Below are 24,340 nucleotides of genomic sequence, written 5' to 3' on the forward strand. Positions count from 1 at the left end.
TACGCCGTTTGTTATCATAACGTTCGGATAACAGTTGCCACGCACGCTCATAATTACCGTCGTTTATCGTTTTCTCATCTATTACCTTGGCAGCCTCACCACTCAAGGCCTTTTCAAGATGATACAACTTGATACGCGATTCTTCACTACTTTTGTCAACAATATCTTTGAATATTGTTTTAAACCGCGCCCACTCCTCATACTTGCCACTAAACGAAGGTATTGGCCGAGGAAGCGGAGCATTCACAATCACTGACGAAACGCTAGGAGCAGGTATCAATGCCTTTGGTGAAATGGACTGTGCCGCAAGGGCTTCAGATGCACTTTCTATTTCCATCATCACCTCCTCATGCAATTTCACTGTCTCCTTAAACTTGTCGTCATGCACTTCACTTTCGTCATGTTTTATGATCTCACCATAATGTTTGTTGTGTTCTTCTAAAGCACTATCTGCCTTCTTCCCGAACACTTTGCACTGTACCGCGGTCAGCGTCTTTCCCTCTTCCTTCGCCTGCACAATGTTGTCCCTTATGCGAATCAATTCGCCATTGGCAAGGTCACGCATGTGTACATGCGGCCTTACAGCAACAATTACATCCACCCAACCGAGTTGTGGCGCCGGCTTTACGGTTGGAGTGCGAGACGTCCGAGGCGTTCGAGTCATGATGACGCGATTTTTACCGATATCCAGAGCACAAAGGGTCAATATCCGAAGTTCGAAGGACCAATGTGATATCTCAGCGGATTTTCCTAACGCAATGTACTGAACACGGAAGTCCTGTACGCACAACTTTTATTGGTTGCGACTTAACTCCTTCGCGATTTTCATCAGACTGACCCACTCCACTCGGTCACAAAATAAATTTCATAATTCCTCTCTTCTCTCACTCTCTCTTTATCTCTTCATTCCCTCTCTGTTCCCCCTTAACGTGGTCCGGCAAACAGCAGCAACTCGCTTGCCTGGCTTCTCTGGTCCGTCCGACCACACAAGCCGCCCGCTTGCATTCTACGGTGGGTTTCGCGGAATTCTGGCCGGTGTCGATGAGATCGAACAACAATTGCGGGTGCCGCCGTTCCAGACAATTGTCGCCAAACCAGATGCCACTCGAACAGCCTTCCGCTCGCTCCTCACCCCGCACCTCTCTCTCCTTCCTCAGCCCACCCTTCTCGCCCGTTCCTTAGACCGCGCACCTCGCTTGTTCCATCGAAATGGAACAACACGCTTCTTCACATTGAGCTGAGCAACGATACGGCAGAGACGGAAAATGTGCCATCTACCTCCACGCAGTCATCTCAAGCTGGTTCAACTACATCACAACCGACCGGAAGCCAGTTTTCACCTCAGGTTGCCTTGAGTGTGAATGGAGAGGCTACCTCCACTGTCCTGTTATCTACAGTGATCATCAACATCATGGACGACCAAGGGATTGAGCATCATGCGCGAGCACTACTGGATAGTGGCTCGCAATCGAACTTCGTGTCTGGTTGATTGGCCCAACTACTACGGTTGCCAAGGAAACTTGTCAACATTCCTCTATCGGGCATCGGTGGCAGCTCAAACATCAACGTCCGACATGCTGTACGAGCCACAATTCGATCCCGCTGCTCCGACGATACGTTTTTCGTCGATTTACTGATTTTGCCCAATCCTACGGCAAATTTACCAACTCGGCCGGTAAACATCAGCAACTGGAACATCCCGGCTGAATACATTTTGGCAGATCCGACGTTTAATCAGCCTGGAAGTGTGGACATCATTCTTGGTGCCGAGATGTTCTACAAGTTCTTGAAGGAGCGTCGTGTATCTTTTGGTCAGCATCGTCCGATTCTTCAAGAATCGAAATTCGGCTGGATAGTGAGTGGAAATGCACCCGTTGAAACATTTGCCGATCCAGCAGTGTGCATGACGGCGATTGAAGACACGACTGATGAACCGAATTTGAGGTTGGAGGAACGTGAAACTACTACGAGTAAAGACATCGAGTCCCGATCCAATACGATGCAGTGGTTCCCAACTATTGAGCATCGTGTGCAGCAGAAACCAGAAACTCGACAGGTGAGCATCGAGTGTAACAACGCGTGTCAACATCTGAGGCCTACCAGCAAGGTGGCAGCAGTAAACCTGACGAAGGCGGATCTAGATCGAGTCTTCGGATCATCTACCGTGCCGACAACCTTGATGGCGACAAATGTGTGTCGTCTCAAACCTCGTTTCGTAGCTGCTATCACCGATGAACCTCCTGATGATGATGTGCTGAAGGGTGTTTCAGAACACAACCCAGCAGGATTTCCAAGAAACCGTCTCAACCCTTGGCGGCAAATCCAGCAACGAAAGATTTGGCATCGTTCTAACAGTGAGTTTGGCAAAGTATATCGTAATCGTAAAATGGGACATACAAAATCGACAGGGAATTTGAATTAGGCAAGAAATAATTTATCTTGTAAGTGTCCATTGGCAAGAGATTTCAATTTGTATCCCACGAGAGTATCTTCAATAGGATGTTTATTCAAGAGTAATTACAGTGAGTAACAGTTAGGGCACAACAATAACAAGACCAATAGATCATACGTGTTTCCTAAACTAGGTTAAATTGGTTCCAATTTAAGGTGGCAGAATTTTTAGGATTTAAATGCGCCAAAATGTAGGCAATTTGGTGTATACGCGAAGTAAGCCGTAAAACCAAGAGCAGCGCCATCTCGAGGCAATAACACAACTATTCCACACTTCACAGTAGCGCCATCTACATAGTTAATTATGCAAACTATGGGGTCAAAGGGTGGTGTATTGGCTAATAACTAGGAAACATTTGTATGTTAGCGGAAACAGGGGAAATTAAGCCTTAAGTACAAACCCCAAAAAGTAAACATCGCTAACGGAACACAGCACTGTGTAATAAGTACCCGAAGAAATACATGCAGAATTCAGTTACCAGCACCAGCAGGAGTCAGAATTTATTGTTCTACATCTTCCAATCACCCAGCTGGCAAATCTTGTACAGAGTCCTTGGCGGGTAGCTCTTACTTGACACTTGTCAGCGCTCTCAGGTGTATTTGGTATCGTGCTGATTTTTGCTCCCTATGAAACTCGAATCGCGAGTTTAAGGTTATCTAGTGTAGGGTGTAATCCTACACAACCTGTTTGTAAGCTACTCAAAATAAACAGAAAGTTACGTCCGTAGCAACATTTCAAAAATCGTGCGAAACTTTCTAACGCAAGTTATTTTCCGTAAAAAGTGTTCGCGATGACCAAGCATGGGTTTGATTGTGGTGGTTGCGAGCGGTATAACACCGTGGAAGATATGGTGCCTTGCGAAAAGTGCAGAATGTGGTACCATTACGGGTGTGTCGACGTCATTATGATGTCAAAATCATAGTGCAATTTATGTGCGATGAAGGTCGCAAACTGCAAAGCTAAGGAGATGGGCCATTTAAAATCCCCTTAGAAAGCCATCGCGATGACGGGAATGCCTGCTGAAAGCCAAAAAGGGAGACAAAAGAGCCAAAAGGGTAAAGCCTCGCTGAATAATCTGGCTACAGAGGAAAAGGAGTCCACTACATTCCATGCTGCATAAAGGCCTCCTACCACCAATGCAGTGACCACAGAGCTACGAAAAAGGTATAAGCAAGAGGCACTGCTTATGGAAAACCAACCTTTGGTGCTTATGGGTACCAAAAAGCTTATGGAAGTGCAACAGCAAGAACGGGAAATAAATATGAAAAAGTACGAGATCAAAATGGCTAACCTCAAGCTCGAACACGAAACGATTCGGCTTCAGCTCGAGGACAAAAAGGCATCAATTCGATCTGTGACCGATGCACGGATCAAGCAGCAGCTGTAGTAAAGATAACCTGCAAAAAAATATTTCCAAACAATTTTATATTTTCGTTTAACACTAAACACAGAAAAAAATCGAAAGCTCCATAGCTTCAAAGCTATGCTCAAGCTCAATAGATCAGGCAACGTCAACGCAGTGCAGTCGTGTTTTGATTTATTTTTGCAAGCCCCCGTAATGGCGAATAAGCGATCACATTTTGCGGACGAAACGTTTAGCATCGATTTCTCGCTGGTGCCAAAGCGACCGTCTCCTTTGGAGACCGTTGATTTCATGTGCGAGCGGCTGGGAATCGGCGGAAAAAAGTGCAAGTCGCCCAGCTGAATAGTGCGAAGAGCTGTGTGTTTGTGACGATGGAAAGGGTGGAGGATGCGGAGGCCATCGTCAAGGAACACAGAGGAAAGCACTCCATCACGCACAAGGGAAAGCACTTTCCCATCAATATTGAGACGGTAGATGGGGCGGTAGACGTGTCCGTGCGCGATCTGCCTCATCTAATCCCGGACGAGGAAATTGTTGCCGAGATGGCACAATACGGTGAAGTCCTATCGATCACCAAGGGCGTATGGGCCCCCGATTCACCGTTGGCTGGTGCGCTGGTGCGTGTGTTGAGGATGAAGCTGTTAAAGCCCATCCTCTCCTACGTAACACTCTGTGGGGAAGTTACAGGAAGTGTGTCCTATCGTGGTCAGGCACAAACTTGCCGCAACTGTGCTGCACCGGTGCACCACGGTCTGAATTGTGTGCAGAACCGGCAAAATCGGTTTGCGAACGTTGCACAAGTAAAGGCCACGTACGCCAGTACCGTTAGTGCAAAAACAGTTGCACCCACTGTTACGGCAAGCGTAATGGTAACGCGTCACCCTTAGTACGCCTAGCGTAAGATAGAGAGCGCTTTCCAGAAAATTGACTACGTGTAAAAAGAACTTAATCATAAATCTATTACGCAGTGCAAACTGCTGTAGATTGGTATCGTGCAGCTCGAATTCCCGCAAGTGCAGCTCGAATTCTCGAATTCTGCAGTATATAAGCGAGTGTTTTTCCTGAATAAATTTAGTCAAGTTCCAGACATTTTAACGTTCAAACCAGTTAACAGCACACATTCGTGATCGTCGTCATTTCTTCCATCAGTCATTTCGAATTGTGACAGCTGAAGTGTGCGGACGTATTTCTTATACCTCCTGCTCTGTAGTCTGTGATTTGTTACCCGGTATTTTTTCTCTTTGTTTCGTGTGCGACCTTGCTGTGAAGTGTTACTTTTAGCCGTTCAATGCAGTCCTTTTCAGGACTGGTTTTACGTGGTTAGGGATAATATCCGTATCACAGTGAAGTGTTTGTTGGTGTGGTGATTCTGTGATTTAAACAGTGATTTGAAATTGAAATAAACAGTTGTTTTAATAGAGATATTTTTACATTGGGCCGACACCATGTCTGTCGCGCACACGAAAGTGTCTTTCGGAGCAGCAGCTTAAGACAGGCACAGTACACGCCGACTTAAGCACAATAATGAACGCACCAACTGGTTCTTGGCAAGTAATGGCTTCATTAATTTATTCAATTGATTTTATACTCTAAAAATGCTGACCGTCGTCGATCAGCATATTCTTCTTAATCTATTCTTCTTAGCCTATTTTTCCATTTAATCGTTAAACCAGCGCGCATCGCTGGCGCGTTGCATAACATAGCTAGTCAGCATTTATTGACCTAGCAACGCTTTGTTTTTTTAAGCCTAAATTGTCGTCAGCGACATCCCTCCCCCCGTAAATCCTCGTAGGGGAGTTACAATTCTAGGTTTAAAGTGGGTGGCCTGCATGGAGGAGGACCAATATTTTGTTTTAGATATTTCTTGATTAACATCGCGGAAACCAAGATGACCGTAATAGAAACACTTAGTATGGTTATCGAGAAGAGTACATAGTTACTGGTTACTGATTCTACTTCGTTACACTTATCTTCTTTTGATATGCTTAAATTTAACATGGGTTTAAAATATGCTCTAACTTGCTCAGATTTTATTAGCATCGTCGGTTGTATTTCGAACTTGCTCGTCAAAAAGCTACAGTCTAGTGACAAGGTTATGATTCCGATTGAGCAGCTTGGTGTAGTGAGTGTTTTATTACATTTTAGTAATATCTTATCAGGGTTGGTAGAGAAGAACAGAATACTGTTTGGATTTGTAAGTTGTATAAATTCAGTGACTTCTGGCCCTATTTCCTTTGAACTACATCTGGTACCACTTTCTGTGTGTAGTAATGCTGATGCTATGCAGTCTGGTTCTCGTTGTATTATTTTCTCAGAAGATATGTAATGCGATTCGTTCAGTTTAACAACTTCCTTCGGGTATAAGTAACTAGTTTCGTTGATGGCTATTGTATTTTCGTGTATGTCTAAAATCGTATAATTAGCAAAGTTTGGAATGGCTATGACTTTAAACATCTCGTAATTTTCTATCGATACAATTACGTTTTTGATAGAAAAGACTATTTCACCATTTTCTATCCTCCTATTGGTTATTTCCGAGTATTCTAAAACGTTATAATGACTTGCCATCTTTCTTCGTATAGGGTAAGTGTACCAATTATGGACATAGTTTGTCATTAATACGCACTTTTCGCGGCTGTATTAATTCGTCTTTTACCCAATCTCACGTTCCTCAATGCATTTTGGATGTCTGAAATGTGTAAAACCTGCACATATTTTTTAATTTGATTGATTTTAATCATTAATTGCTGAAAAATTCAAATTACTTCTGCTTCTTAATGTACCAATTATGGCACTAGTGTTCCTAATATGGCTATAAGAGGGGTCCTATTATGGCCATATATATTAAACCATATATTTTACATTAAAAAAATCGCTTCATGTTATGAAACTATAACATATGAAAGAAAACTACGTGTAAACCAAAATCCGTAGTAAAAATTAGCATTTATATTAGTTTCATATAATGAGAAAGGCTCATTTGATAGTATAAATAATGTCGCTTAAACGCGGTGTCATTGTTCTAGTTTTTTTGTGATATTGTGATACATTTTACACCAGTTATTTGTTTCATTCAGTTCATGTATTGCATTTCATTCACTTATAAATTAGTTCATAATATGATTCATAACTTTTACATTTTAATATAAGGAACTATTGATGATTTTGGTAGCTTATAAATGAGTTGGATCAAATTGTTTAGCCCTACAAGCCATTTTAATTGCGCATTCTGGCGTTTTTGTCCCCTAATTTAGCCTTTGGTGTAGATGTCTTTGATTTTCCTTTAATTTTTTTACGCTCTTCCATCCTAGCACGTTTTTCATTTTCCCGTTTTTCTTTGGCCTCTTGGCGTTGTAGGGCTCTTATTTTCTTTTGTTGCAGTTCTTTTTCTTTTTGCTCTTTTACTTTAAGAAGTGCATCTCTTCGTTCCTTAGCTGTTAAGACAGGTTGAAATGATTTTTTATAATTTCTATGTCTACCACAACGGTGAGGTGTAGCGGGTAGATTCAACACCTCTGAAAGTCGGCGTGTACTAATAACCAATGATGCGTCTTTTCCATCTTCGCATTGAGTCTCAATGTCCTTTTCTTGGAGATCATGATTGTTTACGATTCTTGCATCAACTACAGACAAAGAAACAGTGAGAATTATAATTCGTTCATTTACTAATTCCAGACTAAACTTCATAAAATACAGCGATGTTTTAATGATTACTTACCATAATCCATCATTTCGGGTAGTTCTGAATCCGTACAAGTAGTTTGTGGTTCAGTGGAAGATGTCAAAGGCAATATATGACATAATATATTAGAGCCTCCAGCTTCAACTTTTTCGTAATCTGTCATATCTATTGATATATAAGTATCCAAAGGAGATACGATATCCATCTTTTTGGATGAAGAAGCCGATGTAAAATCGTCGTTAACGACGTCGTCGTTGTCGTAATTCCCTTCGAGTCCGTCTAAGCAGTTCAATCCATTGACTTCTACTGTAGATTTTAAGGCATGAAATCCAATATGCGGACGAACAAATTCACGATAAAAATAACGAATCACACGTTCTTCACGGGACAGCTTGTTGACGTCTCCTTCAATTTTAGCTATAGTTTCAGCTCCGATTATATCGTATGCTTCAACTATTCTATCCATACTAATGGTAACGCTTTGATCTACACTACCGTGTTGTGTGGTATCTGATTCCTTCTGGATTGATTCTTCAAAAGCTTCAGGTGTGACAAAAACATCGGTTGTTTCGTTCGTAATCAAGGAACCAGTTGCTGAAGTTGCGATGCACTTAGAATAGTCGATTGCATTCGAATCGAACGGATGCAGACCACATGCTCGAAACCCATTTTTGATCGTCGAACTTTTGATACCATTCTCGATAGCCATATTTAATACTGATGCAAAGTGCAAAGTGTTCAGAATACTACCGGGATTATTGAATTTCCAGCTTTCTACCGACTTTCTCCATTCAGTTTTTAAAGGTTTGAAAACCGCCACATCTGCTGGCTGTGTGATGTGCGTTGTATTTGGAAACAAACAGATCAGTATAATACCAAGTGATTGGCATAGATCTGCCACATTCAATCCAATATGCGATGCATGTCCATCAACGAACAAAATTACTGGAAATGTTGCGTTTTTCCTCACCAGAAAGGGATGAAATATTTTCTCAATATATCCCAAAAAGTTTGGAGTATCCATCCAACCACGCTCACTTTGACCGATACCCCATTCTTCCGGAAAGCTTTGCACCAAATCCTGCCGAAGACGTTTACCAGGGAGGATAACGTGTGGATTCACTATACTACCATTTGCCCCAAATGCAAACATTACAGTTATATTTTGCTTAGCAGCCGCTTGCTCTGCTTCATACACATTGCGAGATCCAATTCGGGCAATAACCTCCTTTGATTTGGGGTGTAGAAAGAAAGAGGTTTCGTCAGCGTTAAATACTCTAGAAGGATCGTCTAATATTTCGTGCAGTCCGTTTTTTGTTAGCCAGCTTGTTATCATTTGAAACCATCCACGGATATCATTTTCACTCACTCGGCTACTAGCCGAAGATAATATTTCTGGCGTACGAAAAGAAAATCCTGGATTACGTTTCATATAGTTGCGCAGCCATTTGCGTCCTAAAATAAGTAAAGACTAAAAATTATTAAAGATTTAAAGCACATACTAAATGGTACTTTCCTGGTTGATTGTTTCGGAATGGAGTTGATCGATCCGGATTTGCTTCAAAAAATTCTTTCATCTTCAACAACAAAGCTCTACGCGTAACAGGAAAGCCGCGATCTTGCATATTGCTTAACCAATCTGCAAGTTTCTGTTCTTCTTGAGAAGATAGCACAGATTCTGGACCCGGCTTTGCCTTTTTTTCCATTGACGACTTATCCTATAGCGGATAGTAGATATTGGAATTCCAAATCGTTTGGAGGCTGCGTATACAGTTGAACCTGCATCAATAAATTCAATGCATTGGGCGATTGCCTCGTTCGAATATTGTTTCCGCTCACTCGCGGGTCCCATTCTGGAAATGCTTATTTGTTATCGAATTAAAGACGTATTTTGCAATGTATTTGAAAGATAGCACGCACTTTATCTTCACTAGTGAATGTAGGAGACATTTATTGACAACAAATAGCATGACACATTGTTTATACTGAAAATGACAGAACATGGCGTACATGACAGTGCGAACATTTTTGACAGTTGAGTTGAACATTGTTTATACATTTTAAAATCGATTCGTTAAGTTTGTAGTGATAATTGGCAAAAGTTAAATATTCAAGTTGAAATTTGGATTAATAGTTTTAAAAGTCACTAAAAATCAACCGCAATGGTCTTCGAAAAAAGCTAACGAGTGTTGGCTCTTCTGAGGACTGATTTTAAACCCGGAATAATTAATAAATGATAGTGTCCTATACGTTGCTAATGAAAACCATGATCAGAATACGGTTTATAATTTATATTAAAATGCTTTCGAACGTTTTAAAAGGAAATAGATTGGTTTATACAACAGGAAGTATTCCTTATGGCCATAATTGGTACTATGGCCATAATTGGTACATTTGCCCTAGTGCGATAATTGGTACATCGTTGTTAAGTTGTACCAATTATGGACATATGGCAAAAAGGCACATTTTCGATGCAAAATTGATAAATTATGATGTGAAGCTGTTAAATAACAAGCGTTTTACATCATAATGGTGTTTTTTCATATAAAAATATGTTTAGATGCTTGTAAATCACTAATATCCTACAGTGGTGCTCTTAGCAAAATGGTAAGAGATGGCCAAAATCTTAGCGGAACATTTTAGAAGAGTGATATTTTATAAATGGATGTTTCTGACACGTAACTAATGAAGCATGAATATTTTAAAAGGTTCATATTTGATGCAAAAAATCCATCCGTGGGTGCATAATGTAAATTTACTCTTTTAGAGCAAAAATAGTGGTCGTTATGGCCATAATTGGTACTATGGCCATAATAGGTACACTTACCCTAGTTTGTTTTAACATCTCTTCATCCTCTAAATATAATTGGTTTGAATCTATTTCGTGATACTTATTTATCATGTCTTGTACTAGAGCGGTTGTAAGCATGATCGTTTCTTGTATGTACTTTGTTAGAACTTCATTTTTGTTATGCTTAAATTCTTTGCTGAGAACATCTATACCATCATAGAGTTTGTCTATTCGGTGACGTAAATTTTCTGTTAACTCATTGTGTTTTTTATTTGTTTGGGTCAAACGTTCGGACACATGTGTAATTTTTGTATCCTCTGCTGCTCTGAAGGCTGCTAATTGCTCGTCTATGTCGTCTCCCCCGAACATGAAATCTTTTAATATACCAAATATTCCCCGGGAGCGTTTTGTCCTTTTGTGACTTATTCCTTGAATTAGTTGAATTGCATGGTTGCATTCGCGCTGGATTGTAACTTTTAGATCTGAGAGTTCGGAGTCCGTACTATTAACGGAGTTCAATACTGTGGTTAAGTGTTTTTTCAACGTTTGTAACGTATCCGTATCATTTGCCGGACGTGTCCTCGTATGGAATGTCGTTTCCCATGCTCCTTTTTTCAATAGGAGTGTCCCAATATGATCAAAGTATATTCCTGGTTCAGGGATAGGTACGATCGATAAGCATTCGACTCTAAACACAGCTGCTATGTATATTGTTATTTTAAGGATGAGCTCCATGATACGGGCCTAATTTTGAGCTTTTTCCTTTTTGGTATTTGACTTGCTAGTTCTTCTGCTTTAGCTTTTATAACGTTAAGATTTGTTTCCTTCCTTTTTCCCCAATTTGGAAATGTTTGATCTCGTTTTACCTCGAGTACTGCTAGTTTTACAGTTGGCCTATTAACTACATTATTACCTACTTTGATTCGTGCTGAACGAGTTTGTCCGTCTACGCCAGTTACCAGCTCGCAGATTCGGCCTTTAAACCACTTTCCTTTCCTTTGTTCATCGGGAAACGTGACAATATCGCCTATTTGTAATGGTTTGGCCGGTTGAGTCCACTTTTCTCGTATAGAGAGCTTTGGGAGATACTCAGCTATCCACCGTCGCCAATATTGTTGTGTGATTGCCTGGGCCCTTTTCCAATCGGACCGTACCAATTCTGTTTTGGTGATATCTGAGATATTCGGCTCTGCCTCGCCGGAACAACCTAGCAAGAAATGAGCTGGAGTTAGGGGCTCGTCATCTTCTTGTTCTAGTGTTAAGTGAGTCAATGGTCGATTATTTGTTAGGAACTCTATCTCAGTTAGTATTGATCTGAGAACGTGTTCTTTATAACTCTCAGCCATGGGAAGCAGACTCTTGATTTCTCCAACCATTCGCTCCCACGCACCTCCAAAATGAGGGGCGCCTGGTGGGTTAAAGATCCATTCTATGCCTTCTGAGGCACATCGATATCTTATTTGTTTCATCTCATTGTCGGCTCCGACAAAGTTGGTCCCATTATCGCTGTATAGGAAAGATACCTTTCCTCTTCTGTATTGCAAATTTTTTAAGCAAACAATAAAGGTGCTTGCCGTTAGATCAATGGCTATTTCTATATGGATTGCTCTTGTGGTTAAACACGTAAATATAACACCCCACCTTTTTTCTGACCGTCTGCCTATCGTAACGAATAGGGGGCCGAAGTAATCTACTCCACAATGCGTAAATGGTTTTTTAAACACTGCTGTTCTACATGTTGGCAGTGGTGCCATTATTGGTGGGATTGGTTTAGCTCGTGCGTTTTTGTAGTATTGACATTTGTTTATTACGTGCTTAAGACTGCTTCTGAGATCTATCACCCAGAATTTTTGACGAACTGCAGCCATCACTGATTCGCTCTTCTGGTGGTAGTACCTCTCATGATAATGTTGCAGGATAAGGTTTGTAATGTGATGCCCTTTTGGTAGGACAATAGGGCTACGTGCGTTAAATTGAAGAAATTTAACGTGTTCAAGTCTTCCTCTAGAACGCATGATCCCATCTTGGTCCAACATAGGGCACAGGCACCTAATTTTACTGCTGCCATTAATCGGGTTCTTCAATGAGAGTTGTATCATCTTCGTTTGAAAGCTTTCCCATTGAGCCTTTTTTATTAAGTGGCACTCAGCTAAGTCAAGGGTAGCTTTATCGATTGCTGTCGAAAATGACAGGGATTTAGCCTTACTTTTTAACCAATCCAAGTACTTTAGTGCGTACGCTACCGATCGTTTTAGACGGTGCCAGTTGGAACACCATTCGACGGAAATGGCGTCATAATCTATTCTTTCCACTGTTCTCGAAGTGTTTACCCTTTTCCGGTCTTCAAATGTGTCCGGAATATCTGGTGTTAGTATTTTTATTTCTAAATTTTTGAGAAAGTCGGGACCATTTAACCATATTGACTTTTTCTTACAAGTTTTTGTAGCTTCGTCAGCAGGGTTTTCTGCAGATGCTACCCAGTTCCACTGCTTCGGAGAGTTGAACTCCAAAATTTCTCCGATTCTCAGGGCTACGAACTGATTATATGTTCTAGGTTCTGAGTTAAGCCAAGCTAGAACTGTTTTTGAATCGGTCCAAAAGAATTCTGTTTGAACCCTTAACCGCAATTCCCTCTTGATTGATTCGTTTAGGCGAGTGCCTAGCACTGCCCCTTGCAATTCAAGCCTAGGGATCGACAGTGGTTTGGTAGGAGCGACTCTTGATTTTGCGGCCACGATACTTATGTCGATGCCTAAGTCGTGGACTGTCCTAAGATACGTGACTGCGGCAAAGGCTTTTTCTGACGCGTCTACGAAAGTATGGAGCTCCCTGATCTTTACGTTATTTTCAATCGAAAAACATCTAGGTATGGATATGTTGATCGAGTTTTCGATTCGGCTTATCCAGTTTTCCCATTTTTCCTTTATGGACTGTGTGACTTCGTCATCCCAGTCTAGTTTAGTTTTCCAAAGATCTTGCATCAAAATCTTACCTTCAACAGTAATGTTGGCAAGATGGCCTAGAGGATCGTAGATTTTCATTATATATGAGAACATCTGACGTTTCGTTAGTGTTTTAATATCTGCCCTTTTAAACTTGTAGGCAAAGACGTCAGACTCTTTGTCCCAAACCAATCCCAACACTTTATCGAAGTTTTGATTTTTCTCCTCTATGCCAAGTACACTTTTCTCGGATAACCTGTTGGTTGGAATGCCTTTCTCCACTACTTTTGAGTTGGAAAAGAAGTTTCTCATAAAGAATTTAGCATCATCATGTATTTTACACACCTCCGAGATAGTATTCACGGCTGTATCAATATCTGGATAACTATCTAAGTAGTCATCTACGTAGTGGTTTTCAATAATCGCTTTTACTGCCTGGGGATAAATATTTTTGTAACGCAGTGCGTTCTCGTTCTTCACAAACTGAGCACAAGTTGGTGAGCAAGTTGCCCCAAATGTCATCACTTGCATAACGTAAACTTGAGGAACGTCAGAAGGCGATTCTCGAAATAGAAATCTTTGAGCGTCTTGATCTTCCCGTCTCACCTTTACCTGGTGATACATTTCCTTGATATCTCCTGAACAGCCTATTTTGTGTTCCCTGAAGCGGAGTAGCACTCCGAACAGGGACGCAGTAAGATCTGGACCGGAAAGAAGTTGAGAATTAAGGGATATATTTTGATCTTTTGCAGCCGCGTCGAATACTAAACGTGGTTTGGGAATGGGTTTATTATGGTTTATCACGGAAAAGTGGGGAATGTAGTTTATTTTTCCGTTTAATTGCAGCAGTTCCATTGGTGTCGCCTTACGTGCATATCCCTTTTCAACGTATGCGTTTATTTCTTTATGATACCATAATTTTAAGTTTGGATCCCTTTCCATTGCCTTCTCTTGACTTTTTAAGCGCGTAAGCGCTTGTCCGTAACTGTCTGGCAATTTAGGATTGTCGGTTTTCCATACTAAACCAATTTCGTATCCGTCGCCAGTATTTTTAAGCGTGTCTTTCATAATTTTTAACGCTCTTTTGTCTTCTTCAGAGGCACGGGTTGGAGTAGGTTTAACTCCAAATTCCTCTGTAGAAAAGAAACCACGCAAGATTTGCATCATGTTCTTGTTTTCTTCTTCGTACGTCTCTGTCATCACAAATGAGTTCTCTGTGACATTTGGCGTATTCGTTCCCCCAAAAATGACCCAACCAAGCCTCGTTTCATGGGCAATTGGTTCGTTTGGTCTACCTTCTCGATATTTTGCACCATGGCAAAGATACGAATGAGGAAGGCCTAGTAGCACGGTAGGCCTCGCATCTGCATAGCTAGAGATACTAATGCCTTTCAAATGTTTAAAATTTCTTTGCAAACACGGAGCATCTATGGTTTGAACGGGAAGGTTAAGTTCCCTTACACTTCTGAGACCTTTTACTTGAAATTTTCTTTTGTTAGCTCCCTCTACTGTTATGGGAACTATCCTACTTTCTGTCTCTTTTTGAATGCTTCCGTCCGTCCAGGAGAGAGTTAGCGGTCTTTTTGGTCCGTGAACGTTTAGTTCTTTTCGGACACTTTCCAAAATGAGGCTAGTTGAAGAGCCAGGATCCATGAATGCATAAGTTTCGAATTTTCTATCATTATGGTGCAAAGTGATGGGCACGATCTGATAGAACAGATTATTCTTTTCCTGATGGCAATTTATTTTGTTTGTAGGTTGCCCTTCTACCAGATTTCTTTTATGAAACATACTATGATGCCTTTTGCCGCACCCGTACACACTACATTGTGGTGGTAGACGACAGTTTTGGGCGTTATGGTTGCTGTACTTGCAGCAATTGGTGCAAATTCTATGCCGAATGAAAAGAGATAATTTTTCATCGGGCATCTTACCGTTCAATTGTCGGCAACGAGTGGTTTCATGAGGAAATCCACAAATTAGACATATCGTTTGCTTTTCTGGCCCTTTATGACGATGCTGCATGTTTTGACGGTTCGACCTTTCTTGTTTGGCTACTCCTTCGTTCGCGGCCAGTATAATGGCCAGTTCTTCAGAGGGTTTCAGCCATTCTGCTAGGTCTTTTAGCGTGAGATTCTTATTATCTTGCTTCCTACTTATTGTGTGTTTCAACCATTCGTTCCGAAGTTCGGTTGAAAATCTTGATGTCAAATCGTTTAGCAGCCTCTGGTCATTCATAAAACCTTCTTGCTTCAACAACACCATGTTGTCAATGAGATTGCGCAAAGCGTTGGAAAATTCTAAGAATGCTGAGGGATTATCTATCGTTATGTGCTTTACTACTAGTAATTCTAACAGTAAAGACTTGTAAATGCTTTCAGCATTTCCAAACATTTTGTCGAGCCTGTTTAATACAAGCGGAACGTTTTCTGGGTTAAGCATTAACCCACTAACCGCACGAAATGCTTCGCCCTTCAGATGCTTTTGCAGCCTATTCATGTTTTCTAAATTTGAAAAATTACAAGCTCGGGAAGTTTCTTCGTAGGCTTGTTTAAATTGAGGCCAGCATTTATAGCTTCCATCAAAATCTGGAAGCTTTGAAAGTGTTACTTTCAAGTCCTTAGAACACAACGATTGAACCATTTTGTCTAAACTCTGAGTTAACAGTTTTACGTCTAAACTTGTCATTGGTTTTTCATTGACATCTTCTGATTTTTTGTTTTGTATCTCTTCTTGTAGCCGTTTTAGCTCTTCTTCTATTCTTACTTTTTCTTTTTCTTTTTCTTCTTCAATTGTCATTTTTTCTTTCAGCAGTTTTTGCGTTTGCATTAGTGCTGACCTATATTCCTGCCGTTCAACTTCCTTATCTTTACATTTTTTGCATAAAAAATCTTTAACAGGTGATTTTATGTCTAAGCATGACAAGTGAAACCACCTGTCGCAATCAATACAAGTTATCAATTTTCCTATCTCATCTGGGTTCGTGCATAATTTGCAGTGCCCATTCGGATTCTTTTTAAAATCGTATTCCATCTTGAACTCACCGTGGTTCAGATCCGCTTCAGCAGGGTCAACTCCTATTCGGCTGGTCAGGGAAGGCTGGATCGGGAGTGATGTCTTCACTGCTGCTTGTTGGTCTTCTCAGGATTATAATACGACGTCTTCCGTATTACGTGCCGGTTGCCCTCAAACCGAGAACGATGGTTGCCTCAACCGGAACGATGTTTTCTTAGTGGTGGGTCGGCGGTCATACACACGACGGTCATACACACGATGGATACACTCGTCACAATTAATTTCTTCAATTTGCTCTTCCTACGTTGCACTGCGTCGGATGCCTTATGCAATATTTAGCTCGCGGCACACGTGTTTCGTTATACGTTTCGTCGGAGTTAACGTCCGATACTTGCGACGCACGCGTTTTACGATAACTGTTTGTTTTTTTTTTTTTTTTCAACTGGCGCTAAACTGACGGTTTCATGTTGCGTTGCGAGAACGGATGCACCTTTCGAAGCTCGCGACGTACACGTATTGGTCACCTATTTCACTAGTTCAGCATTTGCCTTATACGTTGGCAGTATCGAGTTCACTTTCGATTGCGTCACTTCACTAACGGTAATGACCGCGTTCTATTCACTGTTGTGTCGTTGCACTTACAGTTCTTTTGCACTCACTCACCGCCGAGGCGCTTCTCGGGTTTTGCTTCGTCGAGCTCGCGGCGTACGCGTATTGGTCACCTTTTCACTAGTTCAGCATTTGCCTTATACGTTGGCAGTATCGAGTTCACTTTCGATTGCGTCACTTCACTAGCGGTAATGACCGCGTTCTATTCACTGTTGTGTCGTTGCACTTACAGTTCTTTTTGCACTCACTCACCGCCGAGGCACTTCTCGGGTTTTGCTTCGTCGAGCAACTGGTGCGTGGCCCTTCTTCCTGGGCTGGCTGTCGTAGATCGGCTACGCCGGATCGTCGTCCGTCGCCGTTGTTTCACTATCACAACCCTGCTTGGGTTGCTGTGGGGTCTATTCACGCCTCTACGGGCTTGTTACTACTTCGGGTTTTTATTTCCCGATTTATTTGACTACTTGCCGAACCATTGGTTGATGCGTCCTCTCTGGAGCCACCATTTGTCGCGCACACGAAAGTGTCTTTCGGAGCAGCAGCTTAAGACAGGCACAGTACACGCCGACTTAAGCACAATAATGAACGCACCAACTGGTTCTTGGCAAGTAATGGCTTCATTAATTTATTCAATTGATTTTATACTCTAAAAATGCTGACCGTCGTTGATCAGCATATTCTTCTTAATCTATTCTTCTTAGCCTATTTTTCCATTTAATCGTTAAACCAGCGCGCATCGCTGGCGCGTTGCATAACATAGCTAGTCAGCATTTATTGACCTAGCAACGCTTTGTTTTTTTTAAGCCTAAATTGTCGTCAGCGACAATGTCAGACCCTCCCCCCTTAGGGGGGAATTTTCCCCCTCCCGGGACCACTCGTAGAGAGAGACCTATGCCCCCGTGGATGGACAAAGACAATGAGAATGGTGAACTTAAGTATTTGGTGCTTCAAATGGCAAATGATTCTGTCTTGCCCGTAAACCCGTTCATCGTAGGTAAAACCATCAAGGACGCCGTTGGCAGTGATCTTAGTGAGTTTGGCCGTAAAACCGACAGTAGAAAGAAGCTTTTACTGAAAACTAGGAACCAAAGCCACTTCGAGAAGCTACAAAAAATTACAAAGTTAATCGATGGAACCCTTGTGAAAGTTGCTCCTCATGTGACCCTCAATAGTGTTCAGTTTGTTATTTTTGCCCCGGATCTAAAAGGATTAAGTGATGAAGATATTCTGGAGAACTTGAGTGACCAAAAAGTAATGAATGTTCGGCGTTCTACGCGTAAAGCGAATGGTGAAATTGTGCCAACAAACATTTTCACTGTAAACTGTCGCCTACCTGCACTAACTGTGGTACCCCTGCGCATGGAGAGTGCACCGTAGATCCCGTGTGCATAAACTGCAAGGACAACCACAGCACCACATCTCGTACCTGTCCCCGCTACCTCCAAGAAGAACAAGTCATCAAGTACAAGATCGACAACTACTGTTCTTACGGTGAGGCACGTAAAGCTCTGCTTAATGTTACCCAATCCACAAATTCTAGTCCCATTCAAAATCGCATCACATACGCACAACAGACACACACAGTAGATGAAAAAGACACCCAAATTGAAGAACTCAAGAAAAAGAATGAATCTCTAGAAAAAATGATAATTTTGCTTACACAAACAGTAACTAATCTAACAACAAAAATCGAAGTTCAGGATAAAACTATGAAAAGAATGTGCAAGAATTTTGAAAAGAGTTTAGAAAAAAAGAAAATAGAATCTCAAATGGAAATTGAAGAGGATGAAAGTGAAGAAGAATTAGACGATTTTAGCACGGAAGAAAGCACGGAAGAAAGCACTGAAGAAGAAACTGAAGAAGATAATGAAGACAAAAAAGTAGAAAAAGTAAAACATGTAAAACAAAATGACGTAGACGAACAAAATAACAACACTAACAAACGGAAACGTTCCCACCAAAAGAAAACCCCCTCCTCGGAAGAGGAATCCCAACCCCGAAAAATCATCCCCATCTCTCTCTCATCCCAATCCCCCAACCCTCCCACATCCAATCCTTCTCCCTCTGTCGCCTCTAAAAAAACTCTTAGATCTAACACGAAATCTGTAGATTAATTTATAATTTCAATATTAACAATATCCTTCTGATTATAAGCACTAACTTTTATCCATTTTTCCTATACTACATAATTCAATTCATCATATCAATCTAATAACTATTCATCCATATTTGCATTATCCTGGAATATCAGAAGCATGAACCAAAATATAGAAGAACTAAAACTACTAATCAATAGACACGATCCAACAATAATCACCCTTCAAGAAGTAATGACAGTTCCCACTCTCCTTAGCTCTCTCCTAAATAGATACAATTGGTACACTAACATACACCCAACCATACCTCATCATAGTGTAGCTGTAGGCATTTTAAAACACATTCCATCAAATAGAATATCTATATCCACTAATCTTCCCGCAGTAGCTGTACAAATTTCTTCTCCCGAGCAATGCTCCATACTATGTTTATATCTTTCTCATTCAATCAACCCTTTTACAATAATTTCCGATCGCACTAGTACCTTTCAGCAAATTAATAATAATTTAATTGTTTTAGGGGATTTTAATGCCCAACATATCACCTGGGGATGCTCGACCTCTTATAACAGGGGGAACAGTATTGCAAATGTTTTTGAAACAATTGGTCTGGAAGTAATTTCAAATCAATCCGCTACACGTATTTCTCCCATAAACGGCAAAGGCTCCATACTTGACTACTGCGCTGTGTCATCTTCTATGGCACAACAGTTCACAGTTACAGTTTCTAATGACACTCATGGTAGTGATCATTTTCCACTTTTAATCCACAGTAATTTAAATCTCCAGCGGCCACTTCTCCGCCCCAGGTGGAAATATGAGGAGCCCAATTGGGCAGCATATCAAAGAGAAATAATGTTCAATCTTCCACTTGATGAAAATCCCCCTCTCTCTCGCTTTACTGCATGCGTTGAATACGCCGCTTCTCGGAGTATTCCCCGTACAACTGGAAAACCTGGAAAAAGATGTGAACCATGGTGGAACGCAACAGTTGCTACAGCTATTAAAGCTCGCAGAGCTGCTTTGCGTAAATTCCGCCGAGCTAGCAAAAATCCGGGTAACTTTTTCACACCCATTTTTGCTGAGGAATATCGTACAGCCAATCGACTTGCCAAGGAAGCAGTTCGTCTTGCCAAAAAGAATAACTGGGATAATTTCATTAATGAAATTAATCCTCAGTTATCTAGCAAGGAAGTGTGGAGGCGAGTCGGTTGTTTGAATGGTAAAAATCAACAAAGTTCCACAATAGTTCTCAAAACACAGGACACTATCATTGCCCCTGCTGAAGTACCTGAAGCCTTTGCCATTCACTTTTCTGATGTTTCTGCCAAACACAATTATCCGAGTAATTTTCAAACCCATAAACTTAACGCTGAATCTGTTCCAATTTCTTTCCCTGATGCCACTGAACATAGATACAATAGTCTTTTCACAATAACTGAACTCCATTGGGCACTAAGGAAATGTAAAGGTAGATCTGCTGGTCCCGATAACATAGGATATCCCTTACTGCAAAACCTTCCTGTGGAATATAAATGAACCCTTCTTAACATTTACAATAGTATTTGGTCTTCCGGTAATATTCCTAATGATTGGAAAAGTAGTTTAACTATTCCCATACCCAAACCTAACAAACCTAACCACAACGTTGATAGCTACCGTCCAATCTTCCTCCTTAACTGCATGGGTAAAGTGTTAGAACGCATGGTAAATCGCCGCCTCTCGCAAGAATTAGAAGACAGAAACCTGCTTAGCTCTGACCAACACGCTTTTCGGAGCGGGTTGGGCACGGAAACATATTTTGCCAAATTAGATGATACTATTCAAAAATCAATAGACCAGGATCATCACATAGACTTTGCCATCATAGATATTTCCAAAGCTTTTGATCGCACTTGGCGCCATTCCATTCTTTCTAAACTAGCTTTTTGGGGCTTTGGTGGCCGGCTCACTAATTTCATAGACAATTTTTTTATAGACAGATCATTTAGATTCCTAATCGGTAATAGTGTTTCTAATCCATATCCTCTAGAAAACGGTGTATCTCAGGGCGCCATCCTTTCTCCTACACTTTTCCTTATCAGTATAGAATCTCTGTTTTGCTCCATTCCATATGAAATCAAACCTTTTGTCTATGCCGATGATATCATTCTGGTCTGTTCATCGAGATCTGTTAACACATCTCGTCAGCTTCTCCAAAAAGGAGTTGACAAGATAAGGCAATGGTCTCGGTCATGAAATATCCCATTCCAAATCTCAAATCCTCCATATCTGCAAAATGGGCTTCCATCGCAAACTACCTATCAAACTTCACGACCACATCATACCAAATGTAAACTCAGCGAAAATATTAGGTGTTACATTTGACACAAAACTTACTTTCATTCCCCACTCCAACCGGATAAGAAAAGAAGCAAAAACCAGACTAAACCTCTTTAGGATGTTAGCAGCTGGACAATATCGTGCATCACGTCAAACTCTTCTGCAGATCCTCAATAGCTGGCTGCTTCCCAAAATTCTCTATGGTATTGAGATTGTCTCTCGCCAACGAGAAAACTTTGAGAAGCGTATTGCTCCCATATACCATAAAGCCATCCGCCTTTCAACTGGAGCCTTCTGTACCAGTCCAATCCACTCTCTACTTTGTGAGAGCGGACTTCTTCCTTTTGATTACATTATCACCAACAGATTAACAGCAGCAGCAGGACGCATCCTAGAGAAGGACATCAAAGCCGAATCATTTATCAACAGAGTCAATGCACAATTTCATACGCTTACCAACAACCAGTTTCCCCATATCAGCAAGCTTACCGGACGCGAAGGACGCCCTGGGTATCGTCAACATCCTACAATAGACTGGTCTTTAAAAGACAAACTACGTGCAGGAAATTGCAGCCATATCGCCGGCCATCATTTTACCAGTCTCATCCAAAGCAAATACCAGAATCACTATCATATCTTTACCGACGGCTCAGTCCTCAACGAATCCGCCGTTTTCGGTATTTTCTCCTCCAACAACAGTTGTGCCATCAAACTACCAGACCATACCTCTATATTCTCAGCAGAAGCAATAGCCATGATAGTCGCCGCGCAAGAAGGTATTTGCCTTAATAAACCAAATATTATTTTTACCGACAGTGCCAGTGTTCTAGCCGCCCTAGAACACGGTAACATCCGAGATCCGCACATCCAACTATTAGATCAACTAGATAACTCCCCGGTTATAACATTCTGCTGGATACCTGGTCACAAAAGTCCAGCCCACCGTTATGCAGCTTTTGTGGCGTAAACATTACTGTTCGTCATATTCTCACCGATTGCCATGGATACACCACCGAACGCGCCTTATGCCATCTTGATACCAGCATAGACATCATCCTATCACCCGACCCCAAATGTCAGCGAAAACTCCTTAAATTCCTCCGTATAATAAACCTCTATGAAGAAATTTAGTTTATCAGAATAATATGTATCGTAAATTCATATTGATCTTAAATTGATAATTTAATTAATTGATCTTCCTTTTAGCTTTAATCTTAGTTTTAAGGAAACCGAGCAAACCCGGATTAAGGTTTACACAGGGAGGAAATGCCAAGTTCCAGAGTTCAAAGCAAAAACATCGTGTCTTCATCCTTACCAAACTTCCTCTTCATTATTAAAACCCACACCACAAGCAGCGTCACACACTGCAGCAGGCAATAGTGGCCAGAAGAAAAAGAAGAAGAGCCGCTCAAGGTTCCTATCGGCGGCGACACCTACCCCTACACACGCAAGCGTGGAAGATCCCCAAGTAGCAACCGAAGCCTGTTTCTCCCAGTTTCAACCCCCTCATGTCCAAAAACTGCCTTCGCTTACTATTTCTATCCCATTTCTACATTCCACAACGTTTGTTGCGTTCTCGCTCATCAGGGTGTTAGTCAATTCTCTCTTGCCACACGAAGAGAATTCTGCTAATCGAAGAGTGCACAGGCGTAAATGTTCAATTGATCCTCAAGCACAAAGGTAAGTTTGTCACAACTTCAAATCAAGTGTAATCTTTTCAACAAAGTGTGTGTATTAATTGTGTATTTTCATCAACAGCCTTCATACAACACCGCGGTTGAGGCGCGCTAAATCTGATGACATCTTTCCTGAACCAAGCAGGCTGAACACGCGCACCACCACGGGCTCCAGCGCGGTGTGAAGAGGGAAGAAGAAAAGACAGAATTGGAAACAGCCCCGCCAGGCTTTCAACCACCGTGTGTGTGTGTATTTAAGTATGTGAGAACACATGTGTGAATCCTGTTGTGGGAACTGCAAAAAGAAGAGAATAAAGAGTGTGAAGCAGCTAGGCTGCCGCAACCAAATCAAGAGAGTGAATTCTCATTTCAATCCGAAAAACTGGGAGAGAGTGATGACATGCGAGAGAGAATAAAACTAGAAACACGAGAGAGGGCCACACGAAGCGCTTTCGGGTTTTTCGTCTTCGCGCACATTTTGCTTTATGCGCGCGACTAAGTGAGCCTTGATGAGCGCGATGGCTCCCATACAAAGGCCTTCGGCTTTGCTAGCTGGGAATGGTGAAGATAGAATCGTATGCAATCGGCTCTGCATTCGGGCGTGGGCAGGCCCGTGGACGTCGTTTGTACGCAGACATTGAGGTCAAGAGCGGGAAACAACAAAATATCAGCCATGTACTTTAAAATTCGAAATCTACCACGACGGTTCTGTAGAGTATTATGAACGTATTAGTGAATAAGTAGACAATAAGTTGGTATTAGTGTAGTAAGTTTGGAGATGGTTACGGTCGCCTTGTAATGTGATGAGCGTACATACGGTACAACTGATCAACGCGTACCATCGCGGTAGGTCAGTGTTTTGCTGACATGTATCGAGGTAGGATAACACTTTGTTCGAAGCGGACTTTTCGACACTTGATCGTCCAGGCGATCATAGAAACCTTTAGGAGGTTTCCCTTACTGGAAACGTTGGAGTTTAGAGGCCTTACCTTGGGTATGGGGACACTCTTTAAATGAGAAGTAGATAGATGTTGGATGGGCATAGTCCTATCCTGACAGTCCGAACGAATCTGACTTGCCACGGTCGGAATTGGTTTTATTTATACAAAATAAGTTTCGTACATTTGGTTTTGGAATGTGTTTTTGTCCCAATTAATGGTTATTGATATGAGGTGCAATTTATACGTTGTATTGGAGTGAGGTGTCTGTCATTATGTGTGTACGCTGTGTTTTTAGTGTTTTTACGAAGGTTCTGGAAAGTATAAACTGTTCTAGCTAAAGAACGGGTGCGTTCGTCGATCTTTGCCTACACGGCGCTTTTAGCAATAAGTTGCTATGCGTTCTCTGTTTGTCCACTTTGCTGCAGAAACGCTTGAATTGCTTATGTTGCGCGTT

The 24,340-nt window shown here is 41.5% G+C and overlaps 1 protein-coding gene across 2 annotated transcripts; it reads left to right on the forward strand.

The window, feature by feature from the left end:
* The first annotated feature begins 17,379 nt into the window (after positions 1-17,379).
* Positions 17,380-23,729, forward strand: LOC133392113 (uncharacterized). Of its 2 annotated transcripts, none has more exons than XM_061650807.1 (2): positions 17,380-22,949; positions 23,028-23,729. In XM_061650807.1, the coding sequence occupies exon 1, from the start codon at positions 19,107-19,109 to the stop codon at positions 20,484-20,486; it is 1,380 nt and encodes a 459-aa protein (XP_061506791.1). In that variant the 5' UTR covers positions 17,380-19,106; the 3' UTR covers positions 20,487-22,949; positions 23,028-23,729. Both variants share the same exon structure in this region, with proteins under 2 accessions (XP_061506791.1, XP_061506798.1).
* The last annotated feature ends 611 nt before the right edge of the window (positions 23,730-24,340 follow it).

The sequence above is a fragment of the Anopheles gambiae genome, chromosome X (assembly GCF_943734735.2).
Source record: "Anopheles gambiae chromosome X, idAnoGambNW_F1_1, whole genome shotgun sequence".
Classification (NCBI taxonomy): domain Eukaryota; kingdom Metazoa; phylum Arthropoda; class Insecta; order Diptera; family Culicidae; genus Anopheles; species Anopheles gambiae.

Excerpts from the sequence above, each read along its gene's own strand:
- LOC133392113 (XM_061650807.1), top strand. The coding sequence starts at position 19,107 with ATGAACCAAAATATAGAAGAACTAAAACTACTAATCAATAGACACGAT.